This window comes from Schistocerca americana, chromosome 3 (genome assembly GCF_021461395.2).
Source record: "Schistocerca americana isolate TAMUIC-IGC-003095 chromosome 3, iqSchAmer2.1, whole genome shotgun sequence".
Taxonomy (NCBI): Eukaryota; Metazoa; Arthropoda; class Insecta; order Orthoptera; family Acrididae; genus Schistocerca; species Schistocerca americana.
Window position 1 is genome coordinate 695,425,391 of NC_060121.1, and position 13,237 is coordinate 695,438,627.

The 13,237-nt window shown below is 40.1% G+C and overlaps 1 protein-coding gene across 1 annotated transcript in view; it reads right to left on the reverse strand.

The window, feature by feature from the left end:
• LOC124605736 (neurexin-4-like) overlaps positions 1–13,237 on the reverse strand; it is a 567,593-nt gene that overhangs the window by 100,569 nt on the left and 453,787 nt on the right. Inside the window, exon 28 of the mRNA XM_047137616.1 lies at positions 8,951–9,107. Coding sequence (XP_046993572.1) covers positions 8,951–9,107 — 157 coding nt within the window. The remainder of the gene's footprint in view (positions 1–8,950; positions 9,108–13,237) is intronic.

Sequence of the window (13,237 nt, forward strand, 5' to 3'; positions counted from 1 at the left end):
CATTCAGTTGAGTGGTAGTTTCCCTTACAACAGCAATGTGTCAAAGTACCCCATTTGGCTTGTGGGTTGACACAGCTTCCCATAAGAAGCAACTTACTTTGATATTTCCTCTGAGCTCTTTGGTTTAAAACTGTTAAATTTACTGCATGTTTGTGTATTATTTTTATTTATTTCTGTCATATTTAGTAAGGATAGAGACTGTGACTGCTGTGCTCAGATGTGAGTTGAGTTTGTGACCCTTCACTCACAACGCCAGGCAGAGCTAGCTTTGATCATGCAGCCTGAGGCTGTTGCCAATGGGCACTATCATGGGGGGGGGGGGGGGGGGGGGGCAGATGTGAGGATCTGCGGGTTGTCTAGCACATCCCAAATGTCCCCAGATTTGTCCATTACTGTAGCTGCCCCAAGTACTGCCCACATTGAGGTTGACTGCTCACCCATGGTTTAGTGGGAGTTTGTTCCAAGGTGTGGCAATCGGCAAAAGACTTCCTGGGGGGCTAATTGAAGGGCCTTCCCAGTTGATCTGATGAACAGGTTTCAGGGAGTGTTAAGCCTCTTGGCTGGCAGTCTGGGCATTCACAGAGAGTAGGATTAGTGGTAGATGGGTGCACCAATACAAGGCATGTAATGTGGCTCCTTAGAAATAAGCCAGCAAAGGAGGGGAAGGAATCCAATGTGAAATCTGTGTGCATACCAGGAGGAGTCATTCAGGAGCCATTTTGAGCATAGGGTGCAACCAACTGCAGGTTATATGTCCCTTTGAGTTGAAAGAGATTCTCTCTGGTTTTGGGTGAGTAGATGAAGTGGTAAGGACTTCCAGTCTTGCTTGCCACATGAAGGCACAGTCACCATCTGTAGTGTTGTTGAGAGGACTGACTGTGGACTTATGGTACAGAGTTAAGTGGGAAGTCTGAATCAGAGGCTCAGATGGTTCTGTGACCATTTAGGTTTCAGGCTCCTCGATTTGCACCATAGGGTGCTCAGTTTTCAGATTCTGCTTAAAGGGTCAGGACTCCACTATACACAGGGGGCAGCTACATGGGTAGTGGGGGCTGTGTGGGTTAGACTGGGTGGTTTTTTAGGTTAGTGGGTCTCCGGAAAGAACAGAAAGCGTGTCAGTGTAAAAGGGTGCAGAGCAAACACAGGATGAGGGTAAACCTCACAACAATTGGTATTGTAGTTGTACGCTGTCATAGCTGTGTTGGGAAAGAACCAGATCTCCATGTACTAACAGAAAGCACTGAAACTCAAATCATTATAGGTGCTGAATGATGAGTGAATACAGAGATAAGTTCAGGCAGAATTGTTACAAAGAACCTAATCACTTCACAAAAGGGTACACTAAAGACAGTAGGTGGTGGAGTCTTTGTTGTTGTAAGAAATTGTTTACCATGTACTGAAATTGAAGTAGATAGTGCTTGTGAGTTAGTATGGGTAGACATTATACTTGACAATTGTAATAAATTAATAACTGGTTCCTGGTGCTAACTCTCTGAGTTGGATGATACAGTTACTGAACAGAAAACTTGAGTCTCATTTCAAATAGCTACTCCCTCGCACAATTACTGTTGGTGGTAACTTTTATCTACCATAATTATGTTGGTGACAAAACATGTTCAGAGATGGTGGTAGGCATAAAACGTCATCCAAAATAGTACTGAATGCTTTTTCTGAAAATTAATCAAACAATTAGTTCAGGAGCCCACTCGAAGTGTAAATGGTTGCAAAAACATACTTAACCTATTAGAAACAAATAACCCTGGGTAAATAGGGAACATGACGATGGATACAAGGATTACTGATCACAAGGTCATTGTAGTAAGACTGATTAACATAACATCCAAATACACCAAAAATAAACACAAAAGAAATCTGTTTAAAAAAGCAGTTAAAAAATCACTTGACACATTCATAAGAGACAGTCTCCACTCCTTCCAGTCTGTCCATATAAGCATAGGCCAGATGTGGTCTGAATTTGAAGAAATAGTATTGGCAGCAACTGAGAGATATATACCAAATAAATTGATAAGAAATGGTACTGATCCTCTGTGGTACACAAAACAGGTCCTACCACTAATGAAGAAGCAATAAAAAAATAAAATAAAAAAGCATTCCAAATTTAAAAGATTGCAAAATCCCCAAGATTGGCAAAGTTTTACAGAAGCTTAAAATTTAGCACAAACTTCAATGTGAGATACTAAAACAATGATTGTTCCACTCTTCCATAGGGATCATTGTACCCTCAACCTGCTGCAACGTGCTTGCCTTCTGCAATGTGCTTGGTAGGAAGAGGCCTCATATTAGAATGTGGAGGCAATAGCTAGTTGGAGATGGAGTTTAATGAAAAATGTGGACTTGGCAATCTCTAATGGAAGACAATAAATTCCATTTATTTCTGTGACAACTTGATGTTTGATGATTTTGCATGTGTCTTTTCCCTTTTTGCTTATTAAGGAAATTTACAGTGGGATTTGCTAGTTGTTGGCACAGAAATAGTGATCATTTTAACCCTGGTTTATGGATCATAGTGAGGCTGGCCACTCTTATTTGGGATGATTTAATAATGTTGCAGCAGATAATAATTTCTGGGTCTGCCAATAACCATTTCCAGTTGAATCTGTACCATTATATGTCCTATAATTTGTCTCGTGTGCTGCATATTCTTTGGCAGCACAATGTAGAAAACCAGAAAGGTAAATCCTACATCACAACACTACAAAATCTGTAGGAACTGTTGGGCATGAGTTCTTGGTTTTGTGAATGTGTCAACTTGTAAAACTTTAATGTTGCAGGCTGCTGGGTTTTGTGCTGAGGGTCTACAGTTTAAAAGTGAAAGAAAAGTAGAAGTGGGATAATGGAAAAGGAACAGGTACGCTGGAAGGAGGAGTGAAGTATAAATAGAGAGAGGAGGAATGAAATCAGATGCACAAGGAGGAATTAATTTGACAGAAAGCAGTGTAGATAAAATGGACCAAATAGCAAAGTTGTTGGCATAGTGGGATACAGCTAAGAGAGAGAGAGAGAGAGAGAGAGAGAGAGAGAGAGAGAGAGAGAGAGAGAGAGTAAGAAAAGGAAGAGAAGGAAGACATCATGGAAGTGGGCGGGCAGGGAAATAGAGAGAGATGAAAAGAAGACTGAGAAGGAATGTAAAAAGAAGGAACAGAAGGAAGAAAGAATAAATGGCTTGAACATAGATCCTAACAGTTCAGATTAGAGCAGGTAGTTCGCAAAAAGCACCTGAGAGACTATGAAGGGTGGGAAATAGAGGAATTAGATGATGGAAATTCAACATTATTGGGTGGGAAAGATGACCTTCCCCAAAATAATCTGGAGAACGCTAATGTTTTGTCTACACTAGAAATGGATGAAGCTCTTTCTCTCACTTCTACTATAAAAACTGAAGAAGACAGTGATCCATTATAATCAGGGAATCAATTCAAAGAGATAAAACTGGATTTTGAAACTGTGGCAGCATGATCAGTTGCTCCTGAATTGGCCATGTTAGATAATAAGGACCTGTTAGAAATTGAATATCTTTCAGTGCCATATTTAGAAGATGAGAATTTAACTTCATTCCAGGGAAAAGGTGACTATGTCACTATATATGTTTGTCTTGATCACAATATAAAATACAGTGACCAAAATATATAAATTTATTGTAAATTATTACAGATTACATGCCTCCTTAACTGACTACATCGGGTTTTACAGAGATGACTATATAGCAAAGCCTGAAGATCTTACTCAACATAAACCAGCTAATAATGATGTTTTACACAGATACGTGAGGCAATACTAACCCTATGACCCTACAACTTATCTTAGAAAATAGATTAAGGAAAGGCAAATCTACATTTCTAGCATTTGTAGACTTAGAGAAAGCTTTTGACAACGTTGACTGGAATACTCTCTTTCAAGTTCTGAAGGTGGCAGGGGTAAAACACAGGGAGAGAAAGGCTATTTACAATTTGTACAGAAGCCAGATGGTAGTTATAAGAGTAGAGGGGCATGAAAGGGAAGCAGTGGTTGGGTAGGGAGTGAGACAGCATATCCTCAATGTTATTTAATCTGTATATTGAGCAAGAAGTAAAGGAAACAAAAGAAAAATTTGGAGTAGGAATTAAACTCCATGGAGAAGAAATAAAAATTTTGAGGTTCGCCGATGACATTGTAATTCTGTCAGAGACAGCAAAGGACCTGGAAGAGCAGCTCAACAGAATTGACAGAGTCTTGAAAGGAGGATATAAGATGAACATCAACAAAAGCACAATGAGAAAAATGGAATGTAGTCGCATTAATTGGGAGATGCTGAGGGAATTAGATTAGGAAATGAGACACTTGCACAGGATAGAGTAGGATGGAGAGCTGCATCAAACCAGTCTCAGGACTGAAGAACACAACAACAACAACATTTACAATGAAGAGTCAAAGAAACTGGTACACCTGCCTAATACCCTGAAGGACTGCCATGAGCAAGCAAAAGTGCCACAACAGGGCATGGCATGGACTCACCTAATGTCTGAAGTAGTGCTGGAAGGAACTGACAGCATGAATCCTGCAGGGCTGTCCATAAATCTGTAAGAGTACGAGGGGGCGGAAATCTCTTCTGAACAGCACATTGCAAGGCACCCCCAATATGCTCAATAATGTTCATGTCTGGGGACTTTAATGGCCAGCAGAAGTGTTTAAACCCAGAAGAGTGTTCCTGGAGCCAGTCTGTAGCAATTCTGGATGTCCCATTGTCCTGCTGGAATGCATAATGGACATGAATAGATGCAGGTGATCAGACAGGATGCTTACATACGTGTCACCTGTCAGAATCGTATATAGACATATCAGTGTTCCCATACCAGTCCAACTGCACATGTCCCACACCTTTACAGAGCCTTCACCAGCTTGAACAGTCCCCTGCTGATATGCAGGGTTCATGGATTCATTAGGCTGTCTCCATACCTGTACACATCTAGGTCTGCTCAATATAATTTGAAATGTGACTCATCTGGGCAGGCTGTTTCTCAACAGTCCAATGTTGATGTTGACATGCCCAAGTGAGGTGTAAAGCAATTCTGGATATGTGGGGTGTCCCATTGTCCTGCTGGAATTGCCTAAGTCCATCAGAATGCACAATGGACATGAATAGATGCAGGTGATCAGACAGGATGCTTACTTACGTGTCATCTGTCAGAATCGTATATAGACATATCAGGGTTCCCATATCACTCCAGCTGCACATGTCCCACACCTTTACAGCACCTTCACCTCAGGGTTCCCATATCACTCCAGCTGCACATGTCCCACACCTTTACAGCGCCTTCACCAGCTTGAACAGTCCCCTGCTGATATGCAGGGTCCATGGATTCATGAGGCTGTCTCCATACCTGTACACATCTATCCGCTCGATACAATTTGAAATGAGACTCATCTGGGCAGGCTGTTTTCTCAACAGTCCAATGTTGATACTGACACATCCAAGTGAGGTGTAAAGCTTTGTTTTGTGCAGTCATCAAGGGTACGCGGGTGGGCCTTCTGCTCCAAAAGCCCATATTGATGATGTTTCGTTGAATGGTTCACACGGTGACATTTGTTGATGGCCCAGCTTTGAAATCTGCAGCAATCTGCAGAAGGGTTGCACTTATGTCATGTTGAACAATTATTTTCAGTCATCATTGGTCCCTTTCTTGCAGGATCTTTTTCTGGCCGCAGCAATGTCAGAGATTTGATGTTTTACCGGATTCCTGATATTCATGGTACACTCGTGAAATGGTCATATGGGAAAATCTCCACTTCACGGCAACCTCAGAGATACTCTGTCCCATCATTCGCGCACTGACTATAACACCATAATCAAACTCACTTAAATCTTGATAACCTGCCATTGTAGCAGTAATAACTGATCTAACAACTGTGCCAGACACTTTTTGTCATATATAGGCACTGCCAACTGCAGCACCACATTCTGCCCGTTTACTTATCTCTGTATTTGAATATCCATGCCTATACTATTTTCTATGGTGCTTCAGTGTAGATATTCATAGCAAGAGTACATTTCAGTTCAATTATTCAGCAGCAAATAGCCATCTGTACTCTTCTGTTTTAGTGATTATGTTCCATATGAGTTAATGCAAATTTGGCTTCTTCTGGGGTCTTGTGTCTTCAACACTATTTTATTTAATACAGTCTTGATAACTGAACATATGATATGTGTAATGTAGGGATGTTTGTCAAGAACATGTTTAGGAACAATAGAAGTCTCTGTAAATACCAACCAGTTAGCATATCTCCAGCACATCTGTAAATTTTTTGGCTCCAGCACATTTGTTAACTTTTTGGGTCCAAAACTTTGACTATCCTGATTAGTAATAATTTGATCTCTCACAAAAAATGTATGGCTATTTAGCATATTATACAAGTGCCTGCTGGGCTTGTGTTCTTGGTTACTGTGGATGTTACATGTGGTTTTCGGGATATGAACAAAGTGTGCTTTGTCCAGCCTGGAGATGATTTGTGGTTGTATCCTCTTATATTGATTTCATTCTGGTGTAACCACAAGTGCTGGAATGAAGAGGAAGAATGCAAGATCAGAGAAGGCGGTGAGGCAACATCAGCCAATAGTCCACTGACAAGGACCACGCCTCGACAGGAGCGACCTTTGCAAGAATTGAATATAAGTGCCGCTCCTGCCAGCCTCAAATGGACATTAGTGGGCGGGATTCACAGAGTATTAGCATGGCCTGGCAGAGAGAGCTATGATATCAGATTGTACTGATCCATACCCATTGCTTGTTTGACCATTGTGTATAGCAAGAACTCAGATTTATGTTGCATGTATTGTCAACCTGCTTTATTGAAATAAAACTACTAATGTTATTTGCTTGAATTGTTGTATAGCATTTCGAGATTGTAGTGTCCCTTAGGCACCCTATACATGATGAGTGGGTAAGACCCCACATTTGGCAACAACGACTCAACAGATTTCTCATTATAACAAATGTTTTTCAACCCATGTTCGAAATAAACTTCTGAAACGCTGGCAGGAATCAGCAATTCATAGAGGAATGCTATTGGCAGGAGCAGAAAATTACCAATGAAAATGCCTACATTCTATTTCAGAATCTGATAGGCCGAAAGGCTGAAACTGGAAACAGTTTCATGGTGAGGTTTCCAGTTTTCTTAGTGAGTGTTGTCATTTAGTGAACATCTGCTTGCTTGAGAATAACTCCTAGAAAATACACTGAAATGGAAACATAAAGTTTTGCACACTATCAATATTAGCAAGATGAAATCATGCAGCAAAAGGTACACTATGTGATCAAAAGTATCTGGACACCTGGCTGAAAATGACCTACAAGTTTGTGGTGCCCTCCATCGGTAATGCTAGAATTCAATATAGTGTTGGCCCACCCTTAGTTGTAATGACAGTTTCCATTCTCACAGGCATACATTCAATCAGGTGCTGGAAAGTTTCTTGGGGAATGGCAGCCCATGCTGGAAAGTTTCGTGGGGAATGGCAGCCTATTCTCCATGGAGTGCTGCACTGAGGAGAGGTACCGATGTCGGTCGGTGAGGCCTGGCACAAAGTCGGCATTCCAAAACATCCCAAAGGTGTTCTTTAGGATTCAGGTCTGGACTATGTGCAGGCCAGTCCATTACAGGGATGTTATTGTTGTGTGACTGCTCTGCCACAGGCCGTGCGTTATTCTCAGGTGCTCAGTCATGTTGAAAGATGCAGTCGCCATCCCGGAATTGTTCTTCAACAGTGGGAAGCAAAAAGATGCTTAAAAAATCAATGTTGGCCTGTGTCACACAAAACAACAAGGGATACATGCCCCCTACATGAAAAAAACAATCACACCATAACACCACCGCCTCCGAGTTTTACTGTTGGCACTACACAGGCTGGCAGATGACATTCACCAGGCATTCGCCATACCCACACCCTGCCATCGGATTGTCACATTGTGTACCATGATTCATGACTCCACAGAACGTTTTTCCACTGTTCAGTCATCCGATGTTGACGCTTCTTACACCAAGCGAGGCGTCATTTGGCATGAAGTGTGGCTTATTAGCAGCCGCTCGACTGTGAAATCCAAGTTTTCTCATCTACCACCTGACTATCATGATACTTGCAGTGGATCCTGATGCAGTTAGGAATTCCTGTGTGATGGTCTGGATAGATGCCTGCCTATTACACATTATGCCCCTCTTCAACTGTCGGTGGTTCAATAAGTCCCCTAGAACTTAGAACTACTTAAACCTAACTAACCTAAGGACATCATACACACCCATGCCCGAGGCAGGATTCGAACCTGCGACCGTAGCAGTCCCGCGGTTCCGGACTGCAGCGCCAGAACCGCTAGACCACCGCGGCCGGCAACTGTCGGTGGTCTCTATCAGTCAACAGACGAGGTCAGCCTGTACACTTTTGTGCTCTACATGTCCCTTCACATTTCCACTTCACTATCACATTGGAAACAGTGGACCTAGGTATGTTTAGCAGTGTGGAAATCTCGCATACAGACGTATGACACAAGTGACACCCAATCACCTGACCACGTTCGAAATCCGTGAAGTCTGCGGAGCGTCCCATTCTGCTCTCTCACAATGTATAATGACTACTGAGGATGCTGATATGGAGCACTTGGCAGTAGCTGGCAGCACAATGCATCTAATACGAAAAATGTATGTTTTAGGTGGTGTCCGAATACTTTTGATCACATAGTGTATTAACATGTGGTATCAAATCAGTTGATTCAGACAATTGTTATGTTTAGGAACAAAATGATGGTAAAGTTTGTGTTTTAATCCTATATAGATATAACTCTTATGGACGTAAATCCAATGAGCAAAATGTTTTGTTAGGCAGACTGGTTTTTCAATGCAACTTACTTTAATTCTCAAACAAAAACTACATAAAACTGATAACAAGTATTCTGGTTAAGAAACTTACTTGAGAGGCAACCATTGAAACTTTTATACGCCGTAAATCTAGGATCTGTTGTATTTAACCCACCAACTTGAACTTCATTGGCACCCTGTTCACCTGTAGGGAGATCAGAGAGACTGAGTACTCCTGTTGGCTCTAGTTTGATATTCTCTTGATCAATCTGAAACAAACACAAAAATTTGTTGCAGATGAACTACAATATTTATTCTCAACCTGTTTTAGTACCTAACTGATTTAACGCAATGATCTGCAAATTTCTATTTGTATCACAACATTTGACAAAAAGAGAGACAGGTTCATATGTTATAGTCCAGTACATTACAACACTGATGGAATGACAGATATTCATATTTATTGTAACAAGATACAATATGACCCATGCTAGACCATGGTATCATTCTAGTTTAATACAAGAATGCAGCACAGAGATTAAGGAAACAAGAAGATATACAAGCTACTTATGTATGTGATTAATTCTTTTGCACTAATTATTTGTGAATGAGATGAGATGGTAGACATGGAATTAATACATGTCGTTTACCAAATGATGAAAAATTTCCTTGGTGACATCTGGTTTCTGAAATGTTAGCTCAGAAACGAGATAACATGTTGGTAATAGAGAACACACACTAAACCTGGATTGTATGAGGAAATTTATCAGTGTTACACAGGGAGAGAAGATTTTCTGTCACATGTGTTCCAGAATTAGTTTTAAGAAATCAGCAATGAGTGTAATTTATTTGTCTATGTACTGTATAAATATTCTATGTATAAATATTCTATGTACTGTAAAAATATTCCGGAGGTAAAATAGTCCCCCATTCGGATCTCTGGGTGGGGACTACTCAAGAGGATGTCATTATCAGAAGAAAGAAAACTGGTAGAACATCAGGACAGGGAATGTCAGATCCCTTAATCGGGCAGGTAGGTTAGAAAATTTAAAAAGGGAAATGGATAGGTTGAAGTTAGATATAGTGGGAATTAGTGAAGTTCGGTGGCAGGAGGAACAAGACTTTTGGTCAGGTGAATACAGGGTTATAAATACAAAATCAAATAGGGGTAATGCAGGAGTAGGTTTAATAATGAATAAAGAAATAGGAGTGCGGGTAAGCTACTACAAACAGCATAGTGAACGCATTATTGTGGCTAAGATAGACACAAAGCCCATGCCTACTACAGTAGTACAAGTTTATATGCCAACTAGCTCTGCAGATGATGAAGAAATGGATGAAATGTATGATGAGATAAAAGAAAATTATTCAGGTAGTGAAGGGGGACGAAAATTTAATAGTGATGGGTGACTGGAATTCGAGAGTAGGAAAAGGGAGAGAAGGAAACATAGTGGGTGAATATGGATTGGGGGAGAGAAATGAAATAGGAAGTCGTCTAGTAGAATTTTGCACAGAGCATAACTTAATCATAGCTAACACTTGCTTCAAGAATCATAAAAGAAGGTTGTATACATGGAAGAATCCTGGAGATACTAGAAAGTATCAGATTGATTATATAATGGTAAGACAGAGATTTAGGAACCAGGTTTTAAATTGTAAGACATTTCCAGGGGCAGATGTGGACTCTGACCACAATCTATTGGTTATGAACTGTAGATTAAAACTGAAGAAACTGCAGAAAGGTGGGAATTTAAGGAGATGGGACTAAATCAGAGGTTGTACAGACTTTCAGGGAGAGCATAAGGGAACAATTGACAGAAATGGGGGAAAGAAATACAGTAGAAGAAGAATGGGTAGCTCTGAGGGATGAAGTAGTGAAGGCAGCAGAGGATCAAGTAGGTAAAAAGACGAGGGCTAGTAGAAATCCTTGGGTAACAGAAGAAATATTGAATTTAATTGATGAAAGGAGAAAATATAAAAACACAGTAAATGAAGCAGGTAAAAAGGAATATAAACATCTCAAAAATGAGATCAACAGGAAGTGCAAAATGGCTAAGCAGGGATGGCTAGAAGACATATGTAAGGATGTAGAGGCGTATCTCACTAGGGGTAAGATAAATACTTCCTACAGGAAAATTAAAGAGACCTTTGGAGAAAAGAGAGCCACTTGTATGAATATCAAGGGCTCATATGGAAACCCAGTTCTAAGCAAAGAAGGGAAAGCAGAAAGGTGGAAGGAGTATATAGAGGGTCTATACAAGGGCGATGTAGTTGAGGACAATATTGTGGAAATGGAAGAGGATGTAGATGAAGATGAAATGGGAGATATGATACTGCGTGAAGAGTTTGACAGAGCACTGAAAGACCAGAGTTGAAACAAGGCCCCTGGAGTAGACAACATTCCATTGAAACTACTGACAGCCTTGGCAGAGCCAATCCTGACAAAACTCTACCATCTGGTGAGCAAGATGTATGAGATAGGCGAAATACCCTCAGACTTCAAGAAGAATATAATAATTCCAATCCCAAAGAAAGCAGGTGTTGACAGATGTGAAAATTACTGAACTATCAGTTTAATAAGTCACAGCTGCAAAATACTAACGCGAATTCTTTACAGATGAATGGAAAGACTGGTAGAAGCCGACTTTGGTGAAGATCAGTTTGGATTCCGCAGAAATGTTGGAACACGTGAGGCAATACTGACCCTACGACTTATCTTAGAAAATAGATTAAGAAAAGGCAAACCTACATTTCTAGCATTTGTAGACTTAGAGAAAGCTTTTGACAATGTTGACTGGAATACTCTCTTTCAAATTCTAAAGGTGGCAGGGGTAAAATACAGGGAGCGAAAGGCTATTTACAATTTGTACAGAAACCAGATGGCAGTTATAAGAGTCAAGGGGCATGAAAGGGAAGCAGTGGTTGGGAAGGGAGTGAGACAGGATTATAGCCTGTCCCCTATGTTATTCAATCTGTATATTGAGCAAGCAGTAAAGGAAACAAAAGTAAAATTCGGAGTAAATATTAAAGTCCATGGAGAAGAAATAAAAATGTTGAGGTTCGCCGATGACATTGTAATTCTGTCAGAGACAGCAAAGGACTTGGAAGAGCAGTTGAACGGAATGGACAGTGTCTTGAAAGGAAGGATATAAGATGAACATCAACAAATGCAAAACGAGGATAATGGAATGTAGTCGAATTAAGTCGGGTGATGCTGAGGGAATTAGATTAGGAAAGTAGTAAAGGAGTTTTGCTATTTAGGGAGCAAAATTACTGATGATGATCGAAATAGAGAAGATATAAAATGTAGACTGGCAATGGCAAGGAAAGCGTTTCTGAAGAAGAAAAATTTGTTAACATCGAGTATTGATTTAAGTGTCAGGAAGTCGTTTCTGAAAGTATTTGTATGGAGTGTAGCCATGTATGGAAGTGAAACATGGACAATAAATAGTTTGGACAAGAAGAGAATAGAAGCTTTTGAAATGTGGTGCTACAGAAGAATGTTGAAGATTAGGTGGGTAGATCACGTAACTAATGAGGAGGTATTGAATAGGATTGGGGAGAAGAGAAGTTTATGGCACAACTTGACTAGAAGAAGGGATAGGTTGGTAGGACATGTCCTGAGGCATCAAGGGATCACAAATTTAGCATTGGAGGGCAGCGTGGAGGGTAAAAATCGTAGAGGGAGACCAAGAGATGAATACACTATACAGATTCAGAAGGATGTAGGTTGCAGTAAGTACTGGGGGATGAAGAAGCTTGCACAGGATAGAGTAGCATGGAGAGCTGCATCAAACCAGTCTCAGGACTGAAGACAATAACAACAACAACAACTGTATAAACGTTCCATGGAATATTGGAGTCCTTTAGAAACCAAAACTGTAGCTTTGACAATATATTACTAGTAGTCAGATGTTAGAGAAGTCATTTGTATTTTATTTTCCCAAAATTTTCAAGACTGCTGGCAAAATTAAAATTGGACCGAAGTTTATGATATTTCTTTAACTTTTTTCTTGTACAAACGCTTAATGTTTTGCTATATCAAGAAGGATATCAACACTTCTTGGTTTGGAACCCTAAGACATCAACCATTAGATATGAAGTTTGTCCATATAGTAAAACCTTTTTTCTGAAAGCTAGATTGGCATTTATTATTAACAGCAAATTGGTCAAAATGTTTGACACTCCTAGCACATGATAATGTTTCAATTATTTTTTAAATTACAGTTACTAATAAAATCAGTCTGAAGTTACTCAGATCTGTGGCATCTCCCATTTTGGAAAGCTAGTTTTATAATGGCAAACTTTATTCAGTCAAGAAATAGACCTGTTACACTGATGCATTAATTACATGACAATACTTTTCTACTTATTTCATCTGTGGAGATTTTCATTGGAT